At 45.8% G+C, this 25,030-nt stretch overlaps 1 protein-coding gene across 1 annotated transcript in view; it reads right to left on the bottom strand.

The window, feature by feature from the left end:
* Positions 1-25,030, bottom strand: part of Alk (ALK receptor tyrosine kinase) — a 718,836-nt gene that overhangs the window by 105,547 nt on the left and 588,259 nt on the right. The window contains exons 6-8 of the mRNA XM_052186316.1: positions 15,046-15,177; positions 8,255-8,386; positions 7,472-7,572 (exon numbers count right to left, since the gene is read on the bottom strand). Coding sequence (XP_052042276.1) covers positions 7,472-7,572; positions 8,255-8,386; positions 15,046-15,177 — 365 coding nt within the window. The remainder of the gene's footprint in view (positions 1-7,471; positions 7,573-8,254; positions 8,387-15,045; positions 15,178-25,030) is intronic.

Below are 25,030 nucleotides of genomic sequence, written 5' to 3'. Positions count from 1 at the left end.
CCATTAGCACGCATCCTGGCAGAGCTCACCACACCACAATGAGGAGATGACAGGATGCTAGTCTCTAGTTTCCTGGCTCTTTGTGCTGAGATAAGAATTACTTGGATGCAGAAGTCTCAATTGACCTTTATTTGTTGGATCTCTGAGACGCAACGTAGAGACTTTTCTCTAGCCCCTATCCTTGAGGGGCTGTGTAATTAATTAATTAATTAACTATTGATGAAGTGGGTTTATTCAGCATGTTCTCCTGGCACTATTGTGCTAGTAAAACAATTCTTGCAACCTGCCTACACAATCAGCCTGCGTGGAGAAGAATGTGTAATATGTTTTAGCAGCTACTTTTCTTGCATCTGAGCCTAGCAATAAGAGGGGTAACCACTCAAATGCTGCCCTTAATTAAGTGTTGTGAAGATTACAGAGTTTTTGTGTTTCCATCTGATGCCAGCCACAGTCTCACACAACAACTAAAACAGGGATTTTTATCCCCAATTTGGAGGTGTGACTTGCAGAAGGTCAGATGGGTCCTTAGTGGGGCATTGGTGGGATTTAAACTCACATGGCCTATGTTGAATTCAATGACCTTGGAGGGTTTAGAGTTTTGGCTTGGGACTAACCTGCCTTATGTCATTGGACTGCAGATTGAGCTTGGGCAAGACATTCAGCCTTTTAAGCACCAGTTTCTGCATCAGTAAATGGGGTTTGCATGCTTCACAAGTCAGTCCTGATAATGAGGTGACATAGGTAAAACACTGAGCACAAGAGTTGGGTGTGTTCTAGGGACCAATGTTTTAAAGCACATCCTGACTTATCTTTACATATGCTCAGAGTCCCTTCCTTTAGCCCCACACTAAGGGAGAGTTTCTTTCTTCTAAGATATAAAGGATGAGAATCTCTAATTAAGACACTTGACTTGCTTTTAGGGTAATGTAAATGAGTGAGGCGTTAGAAACCCAAAGACTGGAAGTATTTATATGGAGAGCATTATTCCCCCTGAACTTTCCTAGGGAATAAGTACTCCAGAGAGAGAGCTCCTGGGTCTTCTGTGAGGCTGGCCACCAAATAGAGTTAGAATTAGTGCTGCTAGCTCACCATTGTTGACTCTCCACAGTATCTCTGCTTTGCTCTCCACTGGCCCCACCCTCCCACTGGATGTCTGTGAGCTAAGCAGTCAAGCCCTCAGCCCCATCCTCCTTCCTCATCTATAGAAAGATGAGATTCACAAATTCCCAGGGCCATTGTAGGTAGAGGAAGTAGCTCTGTAGTCCTTGATGTACAGTGGATTTTTACAGTAGTGATGCCTTTATAGTCATTTGGGATAGCTGCTATTGAAAATTGTAAAGGAGGGCTGCCTATCCTAGACACATACCATAGGCCTTCAGAAGAGTCATTTGCAAAATACCTCCAGCACTACTGTAGTCTCCTTTCCCACTGTCCTAAAGCATTTCCCCAGGCCCCATTGAGGGCTTTCTGAGATTAGTGTCTTTATCACTGGGGATGCTGCTCCACACATAGTCTGCTGGATTCCTTGGGCTATGGGGGGAAGGGGTGGCAGCTACCAGAAGGTCCCATGATGCTCTGGCTTGTTCCAGATGCATCCTGTAGGAGTCAGAGAAACTTTTGCTTCCTGCTGAACTCCAAATCATGTTCTCCTGGACAGAGACTGGACAGTCTAGATGGATGTTATATATCCAGCATGTGCTCCTGACCATGGTCCCAGGACAGGTGGAAGGTATTTTCTAAATAGCCTTTCCTCAAAGATAAGCAGAAACAGAAGCAGAAAACAGCAAGTGAGTGTGCAAACATCTCCTGGCCAAACCAGTGAGTCTGCTCCCAATTGAGGCAAAGATTGACAGTTGACACTGGATCAACTTCCTTCTGAGATGAGGAATTGAGCATCAAATAGGATGTGGCTGGATATTCACAGGAGCTCTGCCTGATGTGCTATCTAAGTCCTATAATACCAGGCTGGAAGGGCCTGTGCTTGGGGGAAGCGGAGGAGAAAGAGATGGCGATGCTATCCTGGAGTCCCTTCTAGACAGTGCTAGTTCCTCGCTGCTAACCAACGGGAGTTCTCCCTTGACCATAAAGTGTTCACGCTGCACTGCTTGGCTGCAGAAGAACAGAAGCTGGGCTCAGACTGACTCTGCTAGGGACTGGCTTGCACTCTCACCAATCAGCACTTAATGCAATATGGTAGAGGATGGGAAAGCAGAGGCGAAAGAAGGGCAGAGCTTTCTCCTCTGTCAAGGTGTCCTGGCTTTGCAAATGACCAAGATCAAGTCCAGGAAGCTGTGCAACAGCTGTTCTCCTTCCCATCAGCTGTCACTGGCTAGAAAAGTGTGGCTAAGAACAGGGCGTGTATAAGGCACAGATTGCATATGAATCCTATGAGGGAGCAGTGATGTCCCTGTTACAAATGGCGTGATCTTCCTTCTACCTCCACAACGGAGAGTCCTTCTCTGGTGGGTGGTGGAGCTCTGAATAGGCAAGGGTGGTGTCAGACATGGCGGCTCACATTAGCTCCCTCTAATTCAGTGCTCTCAACCTTCCTAGCGCTGTGACCCTTTAATCCAGCTTCAGGCTGTGCTGACTCCCAACTATAAAATTACTTTGTTGCTACTTCGTAACTGTAATTTTGCTACTCTTAGGAGTCGTAATATAAATATTTTTTGGAGGTAGAGGTTTGCCAAAGGGGTCATGGCCCACCTGTTGAGAACCACTGCTCTGAGCTAAGATGGGGTCATCTGTGTGAGAGGAGAGCATGATGTTCAGATCCAGCCAGTTTGGCTTTGGTCTTGACTTGCACTTGCTGCCTTGGGGCTGTGATACATGACTCTAACCTAGATCATGGGTGAAGAAGACCCTGCCATGGTGCATGTAGAACCCGCTCTCTGAAGTGGGCGTTACCAGCCCTCAGCTCTTCCTGCACATTGCCTTGGCCCTATCCTGTCGACTCTGGGTAGGGGAGATGCAGAAGAACCTCACTGGATTAGTTTCTCCCTCCATCCCAAGCCTCTTTGGTTTTGGTACCCTCTTTTTTTCCTTGCCTTTTCATTGGAGACTTCATCTTTAAGTTTGAGAAACTGGAAACTCAGGTCTCCTGAGAGTTCCTCTGTGTTTTCTTGCCTGCCTGCAGGGGGAGGTTGAGACAGATTTGAATAGATCCATTCAACACTGCAGGTTCTCATATTGAGCAGCTGGCAAAGGAAGGGCTATCATTCCATGCATGGACACCAGAAGAGTCTTTAAAAATCTAAACCAGAAAACAATTGATGGGAGGGTTTCCATGGCTTCTACAGGACTGCCACCATAGGGTACCATTCTTGTGGGGGTATAGGCAGGACTTGAAGGATGGCAGAAGGAAATCTTCCATGTCAATCTTTTCTCCCGTATTTGTCCAGGTCACATTTGCTAGTCTTAATGACACAGAGTATGGCTCTTTTTCTCTTTAGGCCAGAGAGCCCACACAGTTAGACACGGCAGAACTCCATGGCTAACCTTCTGCCTGGGCTCAGCTGCTCCAGCAGTGAATTAAAGTTATTATTATTCTTTCTTCCCTTGGGTTGACTTCAGGGTGGAAGGATCTGGATGTGTTCCAGGATATCACTGTGTGTGTGTGTGTGTGTGTGTGTGTGTGTGTGTGTTTCAGTGCCCTTGTAAAGGCACTGAAGTTCAGGCAAGGTCAGAAAACCAGCAGTTAGAAGCTGACCATCACAAAACCTGGTGCATGATATCCATCTTCCTGGATCCTTCATATTCCTGCAGCCCATAAAAGAAAAACCACTCCCATGTTTTCGGGTGGAAAGAAATGAGCGAGGCCTATTCCTTCCTGCCCCAGGCTTCCTTTTGGACTGAGAACATGGCTTAAAATATTCTAGTCACAGGCAGGCTATTCAAATAAAACAGAATTTCAAACCTCACAGGGCTTGTTGAGACAGTCAGGCTTCTGGGATGTGTGAAAGGCAGGGGGAGGGGTGGGACAGCCCCTGCCCCTCTCATGTCCTCCTCTGTACTAGCAGCAGCTGCAATGCCAGACACATCAGAGTGTCTAAAGCCAAGTCAGACAGGAGCAGGCCTGACAACAAGCACATGAAAGCCACGGCAAGCCTTTCCTCCCCCGTGGCAACTTTAATTATTTGAACTGGAGCTCAGCGAAATAAAAATAAAAATAAAATAAAAATCAGAATATATTGTAAGTGGCTCCCTAGTTTCCTGAAGAGAATAGGTTGTGGCAGGGAAAGGGGAACTGAAAAAAGTCACAATGCTCTCTCTGTTTGTGGCTGGGCTAGGCAGCGGTCTTTAAATATTCATGTTTTATGTGCAACTGTGCAAAGAACAGGAGGAGGTGAGGCCCGTAGTAGTGGCTGGGCAAGAAAGGTAGCAGTAGTGACTGCAGGTAGCCAGAGGTGGGCATGGGAGCTGGAACGATTGTGGAAGGCCCCAGGGGTTGGATTGGCACAAGGTTCGTGCTGGCCTTGACCTCACCGTTGACAGGCATTTGATCTAGTTCTATACGCTCTTGCAGCCCCTCTGTCTTCCCGCTTCTGTTTCTGCTCCACTGTTTCTGATTTCTTCTCTGAGTCATGTGTGTTTATAAATGGCAGGATACATCACTCTGCTCGGGGTGGCGGGTATTGGGGGCGCTCTGCATGCACTCAGGATGGAGTTTGCTCACCATTGATGGGCACACCAGCAGGCAATAAAGCTCAGAATCCAGGACCAGCAACCAAATCATCAAGGATCGGAGATTGAAGATGCAGAGACCCAGTCTTAGTTATGTCTTTCAGGAAGTCAAAGCAGAACCCAAGAAACCTCACTTTCTAAGTGAATACAAGTGGAGAAACAGACTTACTAGCTAGTTCCTTCCTAGATTTGGAGGGAAATTCATCAAAGGGGACCTCGGTGCCCCGTGGGAATGCACTGGTGAGTGTGGGATGTTGTGAGCCTTCATCATTGAGGTATTCTGCATATATTAACTTTGGCAGACCGGACTGGTTTGTCTGTAGAGAAGGTACTCTGTGGTCAGCATAAGTCCTGAAGTCCCGGCCAAGCAAGGTTTCCATCACTACGGGCCTGTCCCTCATCAGGGACACCCTCTATACCTCTGTCTAGCACCCATCTCTCTGTATCTAGCCCTCTTACTCTAGGGAAGCCTTTTTAGGAATTGTGAGGTGTAAAGACAGAGACCTGAGTCACCTCATGGCCTTGCACAGCAACGTCACAGTCACTGGTGTCCCTGCTATTGTGGCTCAGTTATCCTGGAAGAAAAATGTCTACTTCCTACCTCCTGCATGGAGGATTTTGATGTATTTAGGGACAGAGGTTATAAACCTGTACACACACATTTCTATTTTGGTTATTTACTCACCCTGCCCCCTCCCCATGATGATAATGATGATGATGACATCATCAACAACAATACATTGCTCTTAACATTGAGAGCCCATCAACCTTAGATTCTGTGTGGTCTGAAAAACTGATGGTGAGAGTCATGGTGGTATAAACACATTCAAACATAAGTGATGTAATTGTGTGTGTGTGTGGGAGGGAGGGGAAACCTCCTCTTTCTTTCTATTGTATCTGCTCAGCTAAGTTCTGGAAAAGGGCAGGAAATAACAGAAACAGCCTAGAGCAAACCCAACCAGAGGAAAAAGAAAGCCAAGGAAAACACCTGTCTCAGCTATTGATCAACTCAAAGGTTATCAGAGAAGTGACAGAGTATTAGGAAAATATCGCTTTGCTTTGACATTTCTTCCTCTGAAATTAGGCTTGTATTCAGCCCAGAAAAGAATACATTTAAAGACCAAATGCTCCTTAGGCACCTCCTGTCCTCTCAGGTGGGCCAACCATCTGTCTGCACTCGGTCTCCTCACAAGGAAAGCCTTCTCTTCTACGTACCTGCTCTGAGGCAGCTCACCAATAACTGTGCAGTTCCACCATCTGCACCAGACACCAGGGCTTCTCAAATACAATTTATTTTAATGAATCTATTTATTTCTGCCCAGACTTCTTCCAAAAAGAAGTTAAGGTGGCTCAGAGATACACAAGGCTTGATAAGATGAGACAGACAGATAGAGGGTAAGAAAGACAGGTCATAGGCAGAGTTGTAGAATCAGGTATCTACGGACACACATTTGCTTACTAAGGGGGAAGTCTCTGCTTTAACTTAACCATTCCTTTGATTAAAATAATCATTTGTATGCATTTTCTATTATTTGTCTTATGGTTGAGTTTTTATTTCACAAGAATCCTGGAGGGTTAGAATTTGGTCCCTTAGCAAGGGGAGTGTTGTGTATTACTGCGGGCTAATGCCATCCTACCTGGGATTTCTATCAGTCAAAAGACAGGATGAAAATCTGGTTAGTTTTAGAATGTCTAAAACTTAAGAGAAAACAAATTACTTAGGGGGCACATGACTAAAACTAAGCCAGATGGGAGTTTCTTCCGTGGCTTCCCACAAAAAGAGAACTAGCTGAATCTAAGCTCTGGGATGGCTTTCTGTTGGTGTAGGAGCCACTGGGAATGCAAACTTTCCCAGGTATGGCCTGACCTATGTATGAGTCCGATACCTGGCAGAAGTCCTCTTTTTTTTAGCCTTTAGTCCTCTGTTTATACAGGTTCTAGGCACTGCTGCAGACTATTATGATAGCATCCATTTTGCTCCCTTGATCTCCTAAGCCTAACCTGTGCTAACCTGTTCAGTCCCCTATGTGCTAGGCTAGATACAACTAATAGTACTTTCACTTTCCAGGTAAGGAAACTGATGATTCAATAAGTCCATTAGCTGCCCAGACAAATGGTAGAGTTATTCAGAATGGAACAACCTGTCTCAGATCCAGGTCACTGATCAAGAGTATACTCTGCTACTGTTTGTATGGAGGAATATTACATGTATTTCTTGATCCTGGGAGAATGTGACCCAAATGTCAAAGAACTGTCACCAGACACTCACACTCAAGAGACAACAGCTGCAGGTGTAGGAGCCACTGGGAATGCAAACTTTCCCAGGTATCACTTGGGTAGTGGCTTTGTTGTACCTTACTGAATGCTATTGATGTCCTAGTGAAATTATGTAAATAAATTTTTTGATGCTATCCAGTGTTCAAAATGTATTATAAGAGCTTGATATTTTGTAAAAAAAAAAGATTTTAAAGACTTATAAATGTCATCATTCTTCTCTATTATATTTATTATAAGAAATATATTTCTGAGTTTGCTTAAATTGAGGTCCAACTGCAAAATGGTTGGTACAGCTAAGTATGGGTATTTAATGTAAGACTCTGCTGATGAAGCTCACCACGTAGGTGGATACAATGTGCCCGAGACATGGCAGAGACAGTTCTCCTGTCTTCCCACAGGAACAAGACCAGTCCAGCTTGTTCCAGCTACTTTCTTAATCTGATTTGATTTATCTGGAAGTGACCCAGGGTGGGAGGGGGAGCCGGGGACTTAGAGGAATCCGGACACTTACCTCACAAGGAGAATTTTTCATTGGTGCAGGGAATGTGGCACTGGTCACTGTTGCACTTTCAGAAGTGGGGACATCAGTGGTGCTGAGCAACAGGGCATGGCCTGGAGGGAGAGAAAGTCACAAATGTATTAGCACTAGGCACTGAAGGGTGCGGTTCATGAACTATGCAGAGTTCTGCTTTAACCCAGGGAACATCTTTGAGGATGCTGGTTTGTCTATAGTAGATAAGGAATCCACTCATGATTGTAATCAAACCCTGGCTCATGCTAAGTCCTTCATTCCAAACTGCCTAGGAGGCCCCAGAACCGTGCATCTGGCTTCTCCATGCTCAAGGCTATCAGCTCCAACCCAGGAGCAGTGGTTGAATGACACCTCGTGGGTAGTCATGGCAGCCCTTGCCTTCCAATCGTTTCATTATTTTCCCTCTCTTCACCTCGCTCCAGACCCCAGGTCATCCTGGGGCCCATGCGATTTCTGGCGAGACTAATTTTCTTGTCTTTCTTCAGTTTCACTTGGCCTGAAAAATCAGTGCTTGTTTTTGGCTACTCCCTCACCAAAGCTCCATAGCTTTGTAACTAAAGTGACCACAAGATTGGACATGGTCAATAATTCTAGAGCTCAAGAAGGGACAAAGAGGAGATTGGGTGTGAGCACTCCAGGTAAGCTTTGAGCAGAATACTGCATGGGAAGAGATGCCTTGTGTTGGGTTGGGGTCCTGTATCTCTTATTAGTGCGTGTAAACACTAGAGTAAAACATTAGGGAGAAGGGAAGAGAGGTAGTACCTTGATGGCCCTGGGAATGGACATCCTTCAGGGTCTTCACCTGCCACCGGGGCACATGGGGTGAGAGTGGACTTTGGGTCCAGCCACAGAAACCATTTTCAAAGGTACAGTAAAAACCAGCAGGAAGTTTACCTGTGGAGAGATCACAGGGCATCATCATTACCAGTATCCTAATGGCAAACCATACCAATAGCAAGACAAATTAGCCAGGGATGACATTTTCTTTATCAATGATGGTCACCTAGGGAGAAGACCCCCACCCCATGCGTGTGTGTGTGTGTGTGTGTGTGTGTGTGTGTGTTGGTTAGTGACTCTATGATGCTTCATTTAAAGTGAAATGGAATAATAAATTCACAGCTCAGTCTTGTATATAACAAAAGGCTCAGAAACGCTAAACAAATTCAAATAGCCAACAGTCATCCCTCTGGGACTAGAACCTGTACTGTCTCAAGTCTGTACTCTTAATTCTGAACCACTAAGGACATGGTTGAAGTATTAGCTAGAGGGCACACATCTGTAATGGTTGACAAGTCTTTGTGTGGTCGTGGCAGAGGGAGTTCTAAATGGGGGTGGTTGGTTTGAGTCTCTCATATCATCTCTGTCTGCATAGACACAGATTGTTCAAATTTTTCTCCTGGCCCCATTTGTTTGGCAGAGAAGTGAGGCTGTGAGCTGAGTTCTGAGCAGTTTGTAAGATAAGAGGGAGTTGGGTGTGTCTCATATTGGCTTTAGTCTGAGACTCTTCAGTCTCCCTTCCTTTGCTGTATTAGGGATCTCTTGTTCCCTAGTGGGTTTCAACCAGCCTGGAACCTTGGGGCGCTGAAGCCACGCCCACCTCGGTGCTCATTGGACAGGTGCTGTAAAGGCAGGTTTAACCTGGCAATCCTGCAAAACAATCTATGGTCTCTATATCATCCAAAGATTCAGCAGCAAGACGACCTGTAATTCTCAGCCGCAAGTGAGGCCATGATCCGTTCTTTCATATCCAGCTTTCTGTGCTCTACATTTCCCGGGAGTCCCAAGAAAGGAGAGGAAAGAGAACCCACTTCCTCCATCTTCCTTTGATTGGCTCTAGGAGGGTTCTCAGCCAGGAGAGCGGGTGGGGCATTCTCGGCAGGGCTTATCCTACAGCTTCTCCAGGTCTATGAGGAAGTAGTGGCTTTCTGCCTCCACGTGGGAGAGGAGCTCTCTAAGAGACGCACCGCTCTGCGTGTCCTTCCTGTGTCTCAGCCTTCTTGGCAGTGGCGGCGGATGAGGGCCCTGGTGCTTCCTGGCTGTGACAGCACCGTAGTGAATTATTACTCATTTCCCCCCGATTCTCTGTACATTTCACACAGAGGCAGAATTATAAATTAAAACAGACTGTCACTGACTCTAAGCATCTCTTCCCATTTATACCCCCCTGAAGAACTCATTTCCCCCCAAGCCCTGCGTGTTCTTCTGATTAAAAATCCAAAAGCTAAGGAGAGCTTTCTGTTTTATTTTTTACTCCCACCCTCAAGGGATCCCATATCCAAGTCTTGCACAGAAACCAACTGGCGTCTAGAAGTGACCTTCTAGGAAAGTGCTTCTGAGGCGTGCTTTAAAAGCCAAGATTTGCCCTGGAAGGCGATAGGCTCGTGGGAGGAGTCAGGGCAGAGCAAGGGCTTAGGATGCCCGCCCCCAACCTGTTCAGGTACTGGCACCGCAGTTGTATGAAAACCTAGGGGCTCTAGTCCTACTAGCCTTTCCTTTCTGCTGGGCTCCTGTAGGTCAGTAGGTCAGCCACTTCCTTTCTTAGGCCCCTCATTACTTCTGTAGAGTCAGTTTCTAGTTGATAGGGTTGGTTTTAGGATAAGATAAAGGAAGAAGGTGGCAATGGTATTATCCACGGCCAGGCCACTTGCACCCACACCAGTGAGGTCCCAGGGAAGGGCGGGGGGGTGAAGGAGTCAGCAGCACCCTGGGGCATGGGTCTTTCAGGAAGGGCCTCCCAGAGCTGCTTGGGGGAAGACCTATTTCTATTTCTCTGAATAAAGGAAAAGAAGACAGGCAGGAAAACAATGCAGGCCGATGGCAGGTTTATGTGACAGTTAAACCTTGAAGGGAGGAAGGGGAGCCCAGAGGATGTCCATCTTTTAAAGCACATCAGGCCGGTGTGCTCTGTAAGAAAGGCACTCTGGAAGGAGCTGGCATGGGTGTGTATCAAAACAAGCACCCCTGATGGATTCGGCTGAAGCCAGGAAATCATTGCTGAGGCTAGTGTCTGGGCGTCAGGCTGGCCCATAAGGCTGAGTCTACTAGCAATCAGCCTTTGATTGGCAGCTCTTCTCTCTCAGCCCAGGCACCAACTGAGTGCACCTACTTCTAGGGCAGGGCCCACTGCAGGGCATTAATATCTATGTGTCGAAGGAAAGGAAACAGGCCTGTTCCTTAACTTGTCACGGAAAATGGACTTCAGGGGCCAGGTACCCCTCTGTGGCCTGTGAAGGTAGAAGCATGGAGTCCTTGGGCTCCCGCCCAGCCACCCAGCCGGCTTAGAGTCTGTCTTTAACTAGCTCTCAGAGAATGAAACCCTGGCTGACTCACAGTGGAGAGGCATCACTCTCACAGAGTCCCCTCCCCCTTGGGCTCTGGCCAGGCTTCTCATTGGCTGGATGGCAAATGGAGTTGCGCTGGGGGGGGGGGTGGTGGTCAATCAATCCCACCCCATTTGGCAATTATGACACCTGATTCCACTCTAAGAGAGACAAATGGGCAGAGTCACAGGGACGTGACCCCAGCCACAGCTGCGGAAGCTGCCAAGTGTAAACGGCAGGCCAAGTGACACTCCTTTCCCTTCCCTTGTGACAACTCTGTTAACATTTTTGATAAATACGTGTTATACATTTTCTTGAAAATATGGAGTCATGGGAGAAATGTTAGAAGAAATACATCAAAATATTATGGTTATCTCGGAATGTCTGGGAGAGAGGGTTATGGGCAACCGTATTTTCCTCCTGTGCATTTTTTTCTGGATCTTCCCAGTATTTTACAACCAAAATGTTTTATTTTACAATAAAGAAATAAACTTAAAAAAAAAACTGGTTTTGCCTGGAAGGAGGCGCATACCCATGAAACAGATGAGATTGTTGGGTCCCTGGAGGGGGAGGGGAAAAATCTACCTGCGTAGCTAGTGAGTTAATGAAGGGAACGGAGGCCCCTTCTGGGGGGGCATATGTTGTTGAGGGTGGGGTATTGACAGACGCCCTCCACTGGGTATTCCCCTGGGAGGCCTCCCTTGAACCTGATGATGAATCTGAAAAGCAGGAGTGTGGGCAGGGATGGCATCACAGATAGGAAAACTTGAGAACTCTCTTGCATCACAGAAAGGCAGTGGTAGAATCCTGGACTTCTGGTTTTTCGCAGCTTCCTTAGTTCAAGGAGAGTATCTAGCAAGCAAGGTCCTGTGCTCAGCACAGCCTAAGCCGCTCGTGCAACAGGTGGGTGTGGCCTGCTGTGTGCCAGAACACCGATGTTCAATCTCAGATGGTTGCTTTAGCCTGCTGCTCTCTGTGACCATGGAGTGAGTTTTCTTAGGACAGAGTCCCTGGCACAGAGCATCTGCTCCTGTCGGCTGCTGTTACCATCGTGGTGATGGCTTCCAGCATCAACAGTGTTTCAGGGAAAACAGCAGAAGTGGCAGAAGGAATAGGGCCATAAGCAAGAGGAAGGATGTCTGCTAAGACCTTTGCCAAGAGCTGGTGGAAAGATTGGACTAATTCTCTGAATTAAGCCTTCCTTCCTAGCAACCGGCTTCTGGTTTCTGCAGCTCATGTGGGCTCTCCAGGGTAGAGCTCTCCCTCTGACAGCTGGTTGGAGCAGCTTTTCAAACATGGCTGAAAAGGCCACTGGGCCCAGTGCTCCCGACCTTGGCACCCAAGCCCGGCTGTCCTAAGGCTGAGGGCTGCTTCCAGAAATCCACGATGACAAGTCATGGAGAAGTGGGAGATGCCCCAAGCCACTGTAACGGACCGGATCCCGAGGTCTCTGAGCTCTAATCACAGCTCTGTTCCCGACATGCTGTGTGACCCTGAACAAATCAATTACCTTTCCCTGCCTTCATCTTCCCCATTGAAAATCAGGGCATGGCCTGCGTAACCTATGTCCCAGCTGGGAAGTGAGTCTCAAAAAACTTTTAAAAGGCACTTGCAGAATTACAGAGCTTAGCAGTGCTGCTGGAAATGCTGCAGGCACAAATAACTATACGTCTGCATATAGACTGTTGCCCAGACCACTGTGGGTACTTTGCTATTAGAGTGCCAAGAAGAACTGGGAACAAAGAATGGGGGCAGGGGACAAGCAAAGTGCCACCCTGCAACTCTTCATGGAGTCTTATATGAAAACATACCACAGAGGCTGGGGATGTAGCTCACGTGACAGAGTCCTTGATTAACATACATGAAGTCCTGGGTCCCCATAAAACTGGGCATTGTAGTTCAGGCCTTGGCTACACAGCAAGTTGGACACCAGCCTAGGATACCAAAACCCTGTCTCAAACAATATAAACCTACTATAATTCCATTATCCTTGGATACCTCACTTGACGTCTTTTACGAAAATAAGATTTTTTTTTTTTAGAAATTGAAAAATGGGTACCTATTGTTTCACTTTAATAGATTTATATAAACCTCTTTCAGTCAATATCCATGGGGTCTAGATGACTTGGACAGTTTTCAGTTTTTGAAGGTATTTAGCAAAGTTCCTCAAGAGATCAGTGGTGTCTGTGGCCTGTGTGTTTGAGCCGCTGGTCTGGGTCCCGCCATATCCCAGGCCCAGCTGCTCCCCCTCCCCAGTGTTCATGGGGCCGTGCACTGCTTCACTCCTTAAACCTGCCTTGGACTTCTGCTGCTCCGCATCTTAGCCATCACAATTTTCCTGTGCCCTAGGATTTAGCACATTTTCTAGCTCACTACAGGTGTTCTATGTTTCCCTGGCAAAACCCCTTTCAAGTGGAGCAGTCATGGGTGGGGCGCCTGGCACTGCCCATATGCCAGTGTGGCCACAGCAACTTGTTTTTCTTTATGGTTCTCAAGTTTCCCAACTCAGCCATTCATTTTAGCCACTACGCAGCGAGCACTCATCCCATGCCAAGAATCAAGAGAGATCCTGGCACTGAAAAGAATACCAGACTCATCTCCCACAGAGAGGAAGTGAGAGCCGGAAGCCACCTCCGTAACACATAATTGACACATGTCTGCTAGGACGGTTAAAATGAGAGAGAGAGAGAGAGAGAGAGAGAGAGAGAGAGAGAGAGAGAGAGAGAGAGAATATCAAGTATTAGCAAAGAGAAAACAGAACATTCGTATATTACTGGTGGGCATGTAAAATGGCTTAGCTACTTTCAAAGAAATTCTGACACTAGCTCAGTGAGTTACATGTGGTGTTGCCATATGAACCAGAAATTCTACCCAAGGTGCATCCTGAAAGAAGTTAATGCTTATCTATGCACCAACTGATGTGAATATTCATAGCAGTATAATGTACAATAAGGCCAAGCTGAAAACAACACAAATGGCCACGGATTAATGAATAGATGGGGAAATTGTAGGATATTCATAGAATGAAACATTATTCTGCAATAAAAAATGCAGAATTGGTATGTGCCATGCTATGGGTGAACTTCAAAACTACTAAGGCAATTGAAGAAATTAATAAAAACCCCTGCATATTATATGATTTAGTTTCTATGTAATGTCCAGAGAGGTGCATCTGTATAAACTGAGAGATTAATGGTTAGGGACACTGGCAGAAAAGTGCCAGAAAAAGGCACAGATTGCAAGGCATCTTTTTTAAAGGGTGTGGTAAAATGTTCTAAAATTCAACCATGGTAATGGTTGCATGCCCCTGCAGCTATGTTAATGAAGTGGAATGCATATTTTCAATGAGGGAGTTAGACAGTGTGTGGTCTGTGTCATGAAAAGTCACTAATAGCAGGTTTTGGAAATGATTATGAGCAGATGCACTCAGTCGAGTGGGAATGGTACAGAAGACAAAGAAAGAACTGTACTTCTTGGAGATGGTGAGAGAAGGGCTCTTGGAAGAATAGACTGTCGAAGAGAGTCTTCGAGGAGTAGCTGGGATTTAAGAAAAAAAAAAGTGTGTTTGCTTGAGACCACTGAAGCAAAGTCAGGGAGCTAGGGTAGGTGGAGACAGGAAGTGGTTTGATATGGCTACAGCTGTGGTGCCCAGAAGATGGGGAGGAAAAGGGAGCCAGAGCTTGGGAAGTGAGGGCAATGTATGCATAGAGAGTTCTGATGGCATACCACAGGGCTAGGCTCCTTCCTGATCATGTCCTCTGGGCTTGAGGATACCAACAGCAGAACGTAAAAGAGATTGATATTTTAAAATGTGCAGGTGTGTGTGTGTGTGTGTGTGTGTGTGTGTGTTTGTCTGCATGTGTATGTACCATACATATGCAGGCACCCACAGAGGCTGGAAGAGGGCACCAGATCCCCAGAAACTGGAGTTACGGGCAGTTATAAGCCATCTGTAAGGATGGGTGCTGGGAACTGAACTTCAGTCTTCTGTAAGTGCAGCAAGTGTTCCTAACCACTGAAGCCCCTTATCTGTGACCACAGACTTGAAGGACTGTGTTGTTTCTGGCCCTCATATCTTAGCTCTACGTTTGAGGAACTGTGTTGCCGAGAGAGTAGTCATAAGAGCCACTGGGTGTTGTAGAGGCCACCGAGGCTTGTGTGCATGGGGTGTTGGGCTGAGAGGAGGCATGGGTGGTGAGGCCTGAGCAGAATTAAAACTACCCCTCTACTTACTGCACAGCTGGCCCTCATCTTCTCCTTGGGCACAGTCCTGGTGGAAGTCACAGGCTTGCCCGAGCTGGAGGACTGTCCCGTTCCAACAAGTGAAGGAACTCTGCAAGGCCATCTTGGAGCCTGGGGATGTTCCTAGAGGGGACACAGACACACATGTTCCTGGTTAGTTGTGGTGGTCAAAGGCATTGGCTGGTCCTGTGGGAACACTGCTCCACTACATCCCACGACTTGACAAAGATGCCTGCATCTCCGTCTGTCTACCCTGAAGGCCAATGGAAACACCAAAGCTCCTCATACATTCACAGTCTACTCAGGATCTCAGACTCTACCAATGGGTTGAGGGTTGTCCCATATTCTCCGAGCATTCTGGGATCCTGGAATCCATGATTTTTGTGGGGCAGAACCTCCTGGTGGAGTTCCTGGCCCACCCGGGTCTACCTTACTCTGGAATTTGGGCATCTACCAGGTTTACTTGGTCCTGTATCATCTTTCCAGGCTCTGACACCAGATCCTAGCACCGGAGTCAATTACTGAGCAAATTTAGAGAGTACAGGCACTTTGTGCTGTGAAGAGCAACAGATTCTTGTATCACTGTGGGAGGTGGACCTGACTCCTCTGTAAGTGGCTAGGCTGACAATGTCCTTTCTCTACCTGCCTATTGTCTCTTCTATGGAAGGATGGATTTTGACTATATTACTAAGATGCACTCCAAAGGAACCCTTAGAGGAACCACATTTTCCAGGAAGGACTGGAGGACTGTGTCGTACAATAAACATGTTAGCAGCTATTAGTTCCTGACTTATCAGTAATGCATCATGATAACTAACCAGGCTGTAGCCACTTGAGTTTCTGCAAGCCTGAGAGATCAAGGCCATGAGGAGAAGGAACAGGCTGGCTTGGCATCATCTCCCTTGCTGATATGGAGGGAAGGAAAGGCCTGGCTCATGCTTTCTGCTGCTTAGCTCTTGTGTGGGTCGCTCTGGTCCCAGTGGAGATGAGCATTGTAGTCCACTTGGGGCTTAGCTTCTACGCCTCACCATGGCAACCGGTGCCTTTTCTATCCTCCCATACCATCCTCACATCTTTGTGCTCCTGATGGCCCTGGTTCCTAACCTCTCTGAGCCTCCTTGCCTCCCAGTGAGTTTCTCCAATTTTGTCTAAGAAGCCATACTTAGTTGACCGTAATGTGTAATGTCACCATACAGATGATCTTTAATGCCTAGGGTTCTATGATTTTCTTAGTTCACTGGGATTCTCCCTGTGGAATGGAAACCAGTGCCACATCACTTCTGCTTACTTCTAGATCTCTTCCGTCCACCTTGGCACACTGAGCTCTATGAGGCATCTATGCAGGTCTTAATGGTGCCCATCTCAATTTCCCAATTAAGGAAACTGAGTTCAGAGAGGTTTGGTAAGTAGCCTAAGGTCTCATAGCCAACACATGAGGCTGAAATGCAGTCTACCTGACTGAAGGCTGTTCTCTGCATGTCATGGAAAGGATTGCAGGGGGTGACCCTGATCCATCTGCAGGCCAGTAAAGAAAGTTGTATACCAGATGATGCAGGTATTATGATACAACTATTTCCCCTAAATTCAGATATCCTCTCTTGGAGGGGACAGAAAGGTTCCTAAGATTCAGGAAGCTCAGCAAAAATGTATGATTCACAGGGTCTGTCTCCAAGGTAACACAAACAACAATGGCTATAGAGCAGAAACCCTTCAGTGTTGCTGCCTGCAGGGTGGGCAGGAGATTCAGGGTTCCTGTTTCCTTACCCATGTTGAGGTGGGAATTTTAGTGATGCAATTGTATTCAATTCACCCATGCTCCTGTGAGTAGCCATAATAAATGTATCCATCCATCAAGTTGGACTTGGGGGCAATTGTTTCTTATGTATGTCACCAGAGCTCTATCTGGGATGACTAGACATCCACATTTGTCCAAGGAAAGCAACACGACAGATGGTCACTTGGCATGCTCATGCTGGCCTCCTGCCTGGCTGGGCCTGCTCTATAACTTCTGGCCTTAGAAGAACAGGCCTCACGTCCTTCCAGGAAATCAAATCTGGCTTCCTTAATCTGTTCCTTAAGGTCCCAGGATGGGGACTCAACCATTTTTTTTCTGTCTCATCTTCTTTTGCTTCTCTTCATGTTCGTGCCCAGGGCCATGTGATGTTGCACTCACTCCTAATGTGTTACCCATTGCACAGGTGCAGCTCACAAACTTCACCGTCACCCCTAATACCTTCTTCCCAGCATGCACACAGTCTCAGCACCATTCAACTGAATGCTAGGCAAGTTTTTATCATGTTCATGAAACTGTCTGACCTGCTGGCCATTCTCCAGCTCTTCCCAGACTCAGCCTCTAGGAAGGTTCATGGGCACCTGTGTTCAGAGGTTATTTCTAAAACACACTGTTTGAAATAATGGTCCCCAGTCCCAAGAATCTAATAGAATGATGAATGTTACCTTCTGTGGTAAAGGGGAACTTTACTTGGGTGGTTGTAATTAAACCTTTTAGGGCGATTGATCCTCCTGGATTATTCAGGGAGCCCCAGTGGGATCCCCAGGGTCCTTATCAGAGGGAAGCAAGAGAGTCTATGAGAAACAGGAGCTGTCCTGGTAGCTCTCAGATCATGGAGGCGGGGGACCATTCTCTCCCCTGCTTCTGGGAACAGGCTCTTCCAGAGAGCAAAGCCTGAAAGGCACTGAGGCTACAAGCAGAACTGGTGCTAACTGGTTCTTTCAAACACCCCTCATCCAGGAATAGCATTGGGATTTCACAAACACCTGCCTCAGGTAAGTCTAGTTAGATGATGTTGGCTGAACTTAGACCCAGTTCGGGGTGGGGGTGGGGGCGGGGGCAGCACATCTTCTCCATTTCCTATTCTCTCTCCAGGGACCTTAGAAGGACAAACTGTGCCTTCCCTGCTGTGTCCCTAGAGAATAAACTCTTTGCTTAAAATTCGATTGTTTTGACTCCATTTCTCTCTGCCATTGGGTCCCTTAAGACCCCTCCTCCCCTCAAACTTAACAAGAAAAGCATGAATTTTAGAATAGGAAGGGGCATTATGACCCAAGCACCACAAAGGCCCCACAGAAGCTAGAAGAGGCCGGGAAATTGGTTCTCCAGAGGAGACAGCCCAGCCCAACAGCATGCTTCTAGAAACTTCTCAGCAAAGTCTTCATCTCAGACTGTTTTGTGAGTGGCCAATGAAAGTTATTTCAGACCTCAGACCTCTGGAACAGTAAGAGAATACATTCCTGTTGTTTGAAGCCATTAAGCCTCTGGAAGTTCATTACAGCAGGGACAGGACATTAATATGCAGTCTAAGACCAGCTCTAGCAGGAATCTCCGGCTTCATCAGCCAAGGCCTTGGCCAGCTGGAGCCCAGTGCGGCTTTGGGTGGACGTCTCAGTGCTTTAAATTGCTTCTGGGATGAGTGCCCATAGGTCCTAGGTCTGGTCATCTCTCCACTTTTCTTGCCCACAGAGGGAGAAGAAAGTTGTTCATCTTTCCCTGTGCACCGGGTAAAGTTTCTTCCAGTGGTTCTTGGGCCCTAAGTACACCACACATTCTGCTGTGCAATGGAGCCACACCCTCCTTCCCACACCATGACAAACACAGTTAAAACACAGATAAAAACCAGGAAGAAAACAAAAATCGAAAGTACATCACAGAGCCAATGCTCTCATGGAAAGGTAAGGAGTCAAACTCATTTTATGGCTTTAATTTCATCGTGCTTTTGCTTAAATTCTAGTTTTGTTAAAAAAAAAAAAAGCTTCAGACATGTTAAACATTAGCTCAGTGATTTGGAGAGTTGGAATGTTGCAGGTCCAGAACCGAATGGTCTTGGGTTAATCCCTCAGTATAATTTATCGCCTATCTGTGAGTGGCCTGACACCTTGGTGTTCACTGGGCAAGCCCTTTTGGAATAAACAAACAAACCTCCATCTCCTTTGGTCCACTGTCTATGAAGGTTATCTGATAACATTAAAGACTGAGAGCAGAGATTTACTTGTTTTGTTGTGAACTATCTACCTGATGTTTCTACTAATGGATTTGGAGAGTCTCTCCATTTATGATTTTTTTCTTTATTATTATATATAAGCAACTGCTCCTATGTCAGGACATGGGATTTGCTGTAACTATATCTGTGTTCCCAGGTTGTTGGTCAATGTATTTGGCTCTGGAATAAACTCTCTCATGTTTTGTTTATTTTTGTATGTTGCGAGCATTTTATCAGAAGTTAGGGGAGAAATGTTTCCTTAATAGCAGGTCTCAGGGAAGAGCGAGTCTCTCCTCCCAAAGCCCCAAAGCAGAGGAAAGGTTATCTCCTGAGGTACTGACTAGGGGAGCTTTGCGGCCCCGAGAACTGAGCCCCAGGAATTCAGGGCACATAGAGACCAATAATCATCTGTGCTCTGACCTTGTGACAGATAGGCCAGGACTGCATTATTACTGGTAACATGTGGGAAGAAATGGAAGCCTTGTGACATCACCCGACCTCTTTACCCTCTTTCAGACAGAGGTCTAAATACAGTCTCTATCCTGTCTCCAAGCACTGGCAAGTTTAATACTCAAACTACGTGTTAATGGCATTAAAAGGGTGAAAATTTTATCCTACTCTGTTTAGACATTTAGAGAAGAGACTAGATTATGAGATTAGGGTGGAGTCCCTCGAGATCCATAGGATTGCACTTCTTGTCATCCATAGTGTCGGGGTTTGGTGACTGTTTATAGGATGAATCCCCAGGTAGGGCAGTCTCTGGGTGGCCTTTCCTTCAGTCTCTGCCCCATGCTTCGTCTCCATTATTGCTCCTGTGAGTATTTTGTTCCCTTTCTCAGAGGAACCAAAGCACCCCCACTTCAGTCCTCCTTCTTCTTGAGCTTCCTGTGGTTTGTGAATTGTAACTTGTTTAATTTGAGCTTTTGGGCTAATATCTACTTATCAGTGAGTGCATACCATGCAAGTTCTTTTGCGATTGGGTTACCTCACTCAGGATGACACTTCCTAATTCCATTCGTTTGAAAAAGAATTTCATGAATTCACTGTTTTTAATAGCTGAATAGCACTCCATTGTGTATATATATACACCTCAGTTTCTACACATAACTCCATTTCTCTGTTGAAGGAATCTGGGTTCTTTCCAGCTTCTGGCTATTATAAATAAGGCAGCTATGAACATAGTGGAGAATGTGTCCTTATTAAATGTAGGAGCATCTTCTGGGTATACGCACAGGAGTGTATTCTACTGGCTTCATTAAAAAACAAAACAAAACAAAATAAAACAAAACAAAATAAAACAAAACAAAACACCACAGGGGTGGGAAGGGAAGAGACCAGGAAGAAACACATTTGTACCCTGGTCATGATGCAGCACAGCAGAAGTCAGCCCTTTGGATTTCTAGCTGTGAGCTGTGTAGAAGCAGGGCATTTAAAACAATAAGAAAGGCTCTGTGCATGTGCTTGGTGACTTCATTTTCAAAGCAGTTTCCCTTGGCTTTATCATAGGAGATCCTTAGTCATAGCACAGATGGTTCTCACTCCAGCCTGCCACAGAAAACATAGGAAAACTCAAGGGCTTTATAAAGCTTCCCTTAACTTATGAGACATTTTAAGCTCTGCCGTTTATGCACACAGTCCACCCGCTGTACATCTTTAAGGGCACAGGAGTGAGTGTTTCACATGCTGTATTCATCTTATTGCTTCTTGCACCTTTCCTTTATTTAAAATAAAGTCTAATGTCTTTGGAAGCAAGGTAAAAACACAAACAAAAAGAGCACCCAGAGTCCCATAACCCAGAGGCTTCCTCTCCCCCTTTAAAAACCGTCTTGGCTAATTTACTGTTAGTTCTTTCTGTCTGTGATTTAGGAAGCACTCATGGTCCCCTCATACATGAACAGGTCTTAAAACAATGACAAACTTTTCCAAGGGTTTTAAACATTTCCCTCTCGAATTCTTTTTAATAGCTACAATCCAGTGTGATATCTGCCATCATTTATTTAAAGATTATTCAACGATTGGGCTGCTAGTCTGTTTATAATAACACTTTGAAGAATATCTTTGTGCATAAACCTTTGCCTGCATTTCCGATTATTTTCATAGGATAGATTCCCAGAAGTGGAATTACTGAATCAAAAGGTATAAACATTTTAAAAGCTCTTGATACACATTGCCAAATTGCTTTCTAGAAGTGAATCCAATTTACACTCTTCCCCAGCTGTGATCATACAATGCACGGCCTCCATTCTACATCCTGGTCCACCTTGAGTGTTATCAGAATTTTTATTTTAAGATAAAAGCTGTTTGCTCTGATTTTTTTTTTTAATGAGGAGGAGGTTTTCATGTGTTCTCAGCTTTTAGATTCTTTTTATTTTTTAAATTCTTTTATTGTTTTTATTCAGGGCTAGGTTAAAGTAAACTCACAGTGTCAGGCATGATAAGAAAGTGCTTCCCCCCACCCCCTGTCCCTTCATCAAAGAGTATATACATACTGATTTGTGTGAGGTCATTTATAAAGGGCTTGAATGCATTCTATTTGCAGATATAGTGTGAATGTTCATAGTGTATTTTGTTACTCAGGTGTCTAAAGTTTCAATGAAATCTGAATGTCTCTATTTCTCTTTCTCTTTCTGATGCTTAAAGAGTATGCTTCCTGTGGGATCAATAAGCACTGTGTGGGCCACTGTCATTGTTTTGGAGTCAACTTCCATCAGCCCTATCTCAGCATCTGGATACTAGACCTTACCCATTTTCATGAATTCCTTTTCTCTCCCCAAACATTTCTTTCACTTGGGTTTCCGAACACATAACTTCTTGCACGTGGCATAGTTGAGGTTCTGCCTCATAGTATCATTATCTGTTTGTCTTCTTCAGCAAACTACCACTAACATGAAGGGAGGTACGGAGTCTTCCACATCTGCAACAGTGTCTGGTAATACAGACCCCTCCACCTCCATAATAACTGGGAATTAATCTGGTCCTGCACATCAGCAGAGGAAGGTGTTATTAAATTTGTTTTACTGTTGAGAATACAAAGTTCCAGAGGGGTCACTGGTTTGCCAAGGGATTGGTGGAAATCTATGCATTTCACATTGTGTTCTCTCGTTTGTGCTGTTTCTGTCCAAGGGGTCATCCAAGTGATGGATGTGCCTGATGCTGATGGTGGGCATAGTGTGCAGAAGGTTGGCATGCTTGCCCTTCACCCACAAGTCTTAAGGAGGGGTGCAGGAGTAGTGGAGAGTGCGGCTTTTGCTCTTTGGAGGCCCCTGATTTATGGATTTTTATCCCTGGGATCTCTTCCTGGATTCAGGCTCAGCACCAGCCCGAAGAGGCTATCTCTTTCAGCCCTGCTTTCTCCGCTATCTCCATTCTTCTCCTGGAGACTTCCAGATTCCTTGGTAGATTCTCCACTGGACTGAGTGAGTTTAATGCTTACTAGAGACTCAATTAGATAGATTGCAGGTACTCCGATCTCTACTGCCAGCCCAAACTCAGAACTAATGAGGCACAACCAAAAACAACTGCTCTGTCTCCTCAAGTTCTTTTTTTATGGAGCCCATAAATTCCTAGGAGGAAAATGTCCTTGGTGAATGGTTTTAAACAAGGACCCACATTTCCTAAACAGCATTTTCTCTGTGGTTGTACACATATTGTTCTACCCTAAGGAGTGGGTCAAGATCCTGGTGTAGTTGTAGCCTGTCTCTGGAGCAGTGAGAAAGGGAGGGGCTTGGGCATGAGAAAGCAGCCCTTGTATCTCTGCAGGTACACTATGGGTGCTGGTAATTTCTAAGTATCACTGAAACATCTCAGGTTCCCCAGTCACGTAAGGTAAGAGAGGAAATCACCTGTGGGAGAGCTGATGCTCAGGGATCTTTCATTAATAATGGTCATCACTATGGAAATTTACTTCTTAGCCCTTGAAACAGCACTTCCTTCCAGACTGACAATGTGAGTCACTGGGCGTATTAAATCCCCATCACTCCTTTTTTGCATAGCATTTTAATAGCCTGCAATGTGCTTCCTTAAGCCTTCTTTGTCTGAAGCCTATAAAAACCCTAGTCGAACAGTTATTATTCCCACCTGATTAATCAGACTGGGGATTTAAGAGCCTAAGCAATGCTTGTTGCTTTTTAAACAGTTGCTTTTAAAACATGTGACCAGTTGCTTACTGAAGTGTTTTACTAGTAAACCAAAGACAGGAACGGAGAACTTGGTCAGATGGTCCTCCAGTGACATCTTGTCCCATGACTCATGATAGACCATCTCCCAGAAGCAGTGCCGACGACCCCAGGAGCCACCTGGCAGGTATGTGAGAAACAGTTTTGGTGTTCATGTGCCACTCAGGTCATGGTCATCTGTATCTCTGGAGGAGATATCCTTGGACCCAAAGGAGAAGATACCCAAAGACCTCTGGGTGTTTCTGGAGGCACACAATGGAGTGGCGTGATCTTGGAGGACTGGAGGGTTCTGAAGCTCAGTATCTGTGGGATCTTGGATGGGAACTGTCTCCATGCCTCCTCCATCCTCCTGCACACTAGAGTGTTGACCTCAAATCTTATCTCAAACCCTCTTTCTGTCCACCATCTCCTGTTGGGTTCTAAACAATGGCACTGATGGCTACAAGTTGGTGAGATGGATTTGCTATCATTAGTGCCAACTTGATTAATGCCCAACAGTGTCAATGGCTCTCCCTTGAAGCCTTCTGCTAAGCTGTTCATCCAGCAAGCTGGCCTCACATTGGCATTTCCTGTCCCAGACATCCATCATTTGCATCTTGGAACATCTCTTCTGAAACAGCATGGCACATTTGTTTGTCTATTTATCTTCTCAGTGGATGCTGCAGAAATTAGTTTAGATTTGCATCAGCGACATGTGTGGTCCAGGTCAAGTTCCGTGAATCGCTGTTCTACACCGTGGGTGACTTATTGGGTTCACTCGCTGGGAATGAATCCTTCCCTGACTGTATTTGAAGCAGAAACACACACATACTCCCATTCCTTCCTCTGTGTCTTAGAGATTAAATGCTATGAAATGTATACAACTTTCTAGTTCAAGTTTTTTTTTTTTTTTTGTTAGATGAGTGTCCAATTTTGGAGCATGAAATTAATTTTTAATTAAGGGAATTTATGTGGCATTTAAAGAAAAGCACATTTGTCTCAGTGTTTTGGACATCTCCTACCTGCTTGCTCTCCCCTAACTGATGGCATCTATTACAGGGGAGGGGACTGAGAGCTGCTTTCATGAGAAGGGGTTCTTACTCTTAAATCAAACTGGAGATGATATGAGGACGATCTTTTAATATAGAGGATTTGTGGGTAGGCTTGGGCTAGAGCTGGAATCCAGGGCTGGGCTGGGCTCCCACCTGCCTGGTAGAGACTTCATACTTCCCAGGCCTAGAAGAGCCAGGTGCTTAGGGGTAAACAAGCTAAGAGACACGAAAATGAATGGTGACATGGTGAGGATGAAGTTGAATTGTGTGTACGGGCCAACAGCTACAGCTTCCTTGCTGACTTTAATGGGGGCGTTGGAAAGCTTGTGAACTGTGTAAATTTAGCCTGGCAGAAACCAGTCCTTCTGAAGACTTTAGGTCTCATAAATTATAGTGTGGACAACCTCATTAAAGACCTGGCATCTTGGTTCCTACATTAAAGGAGAGGCCCAGTCACAGATGGCTGCCTATGGCCACTGTTCTACAGGGTCGGGGAGTTGGATGGAAGTCTCACCTTGCCTCTAGGTCTGTGAGAACATGGAGAAGTCCCTTAATCTTGGCTATAGCTTCCTAGTACCAACATCCTCTAAACACAGGCATTTCCATGGGCCAGGGCTCCTGTTCCCACAGGCGTGAGAATCACGTAGCAAATGAACCACTGAAAGCTGTCAGAGAGGGATATCTAGGAGAGGCATGGACTAGCATGATCCACAAGCATTGGGAATAATACCTAGGTGTGCCCAAATCTGAGAACCCCTCACATTGGATATAT

This window comes from Apodemus sylvaticus, chromosome 6 (assembly GCF_947179515.1).
Source record: "Apodemus sylvaticus chromosome 6, mApoSyl1.1, whole genome shotgun sequence".
Classification (NCBI taxonomy): Eukaryota; Metazoa; Chordata; class Mammalia; order Rodentia; family Muridae; genus Apodemus; species Apodemus sylvaticus.
The sequence above is the reverse complement of the archived record's forward strand: the minus strand, read 5'-3'. Positions and strand labels throughout refer to the sequence as shown.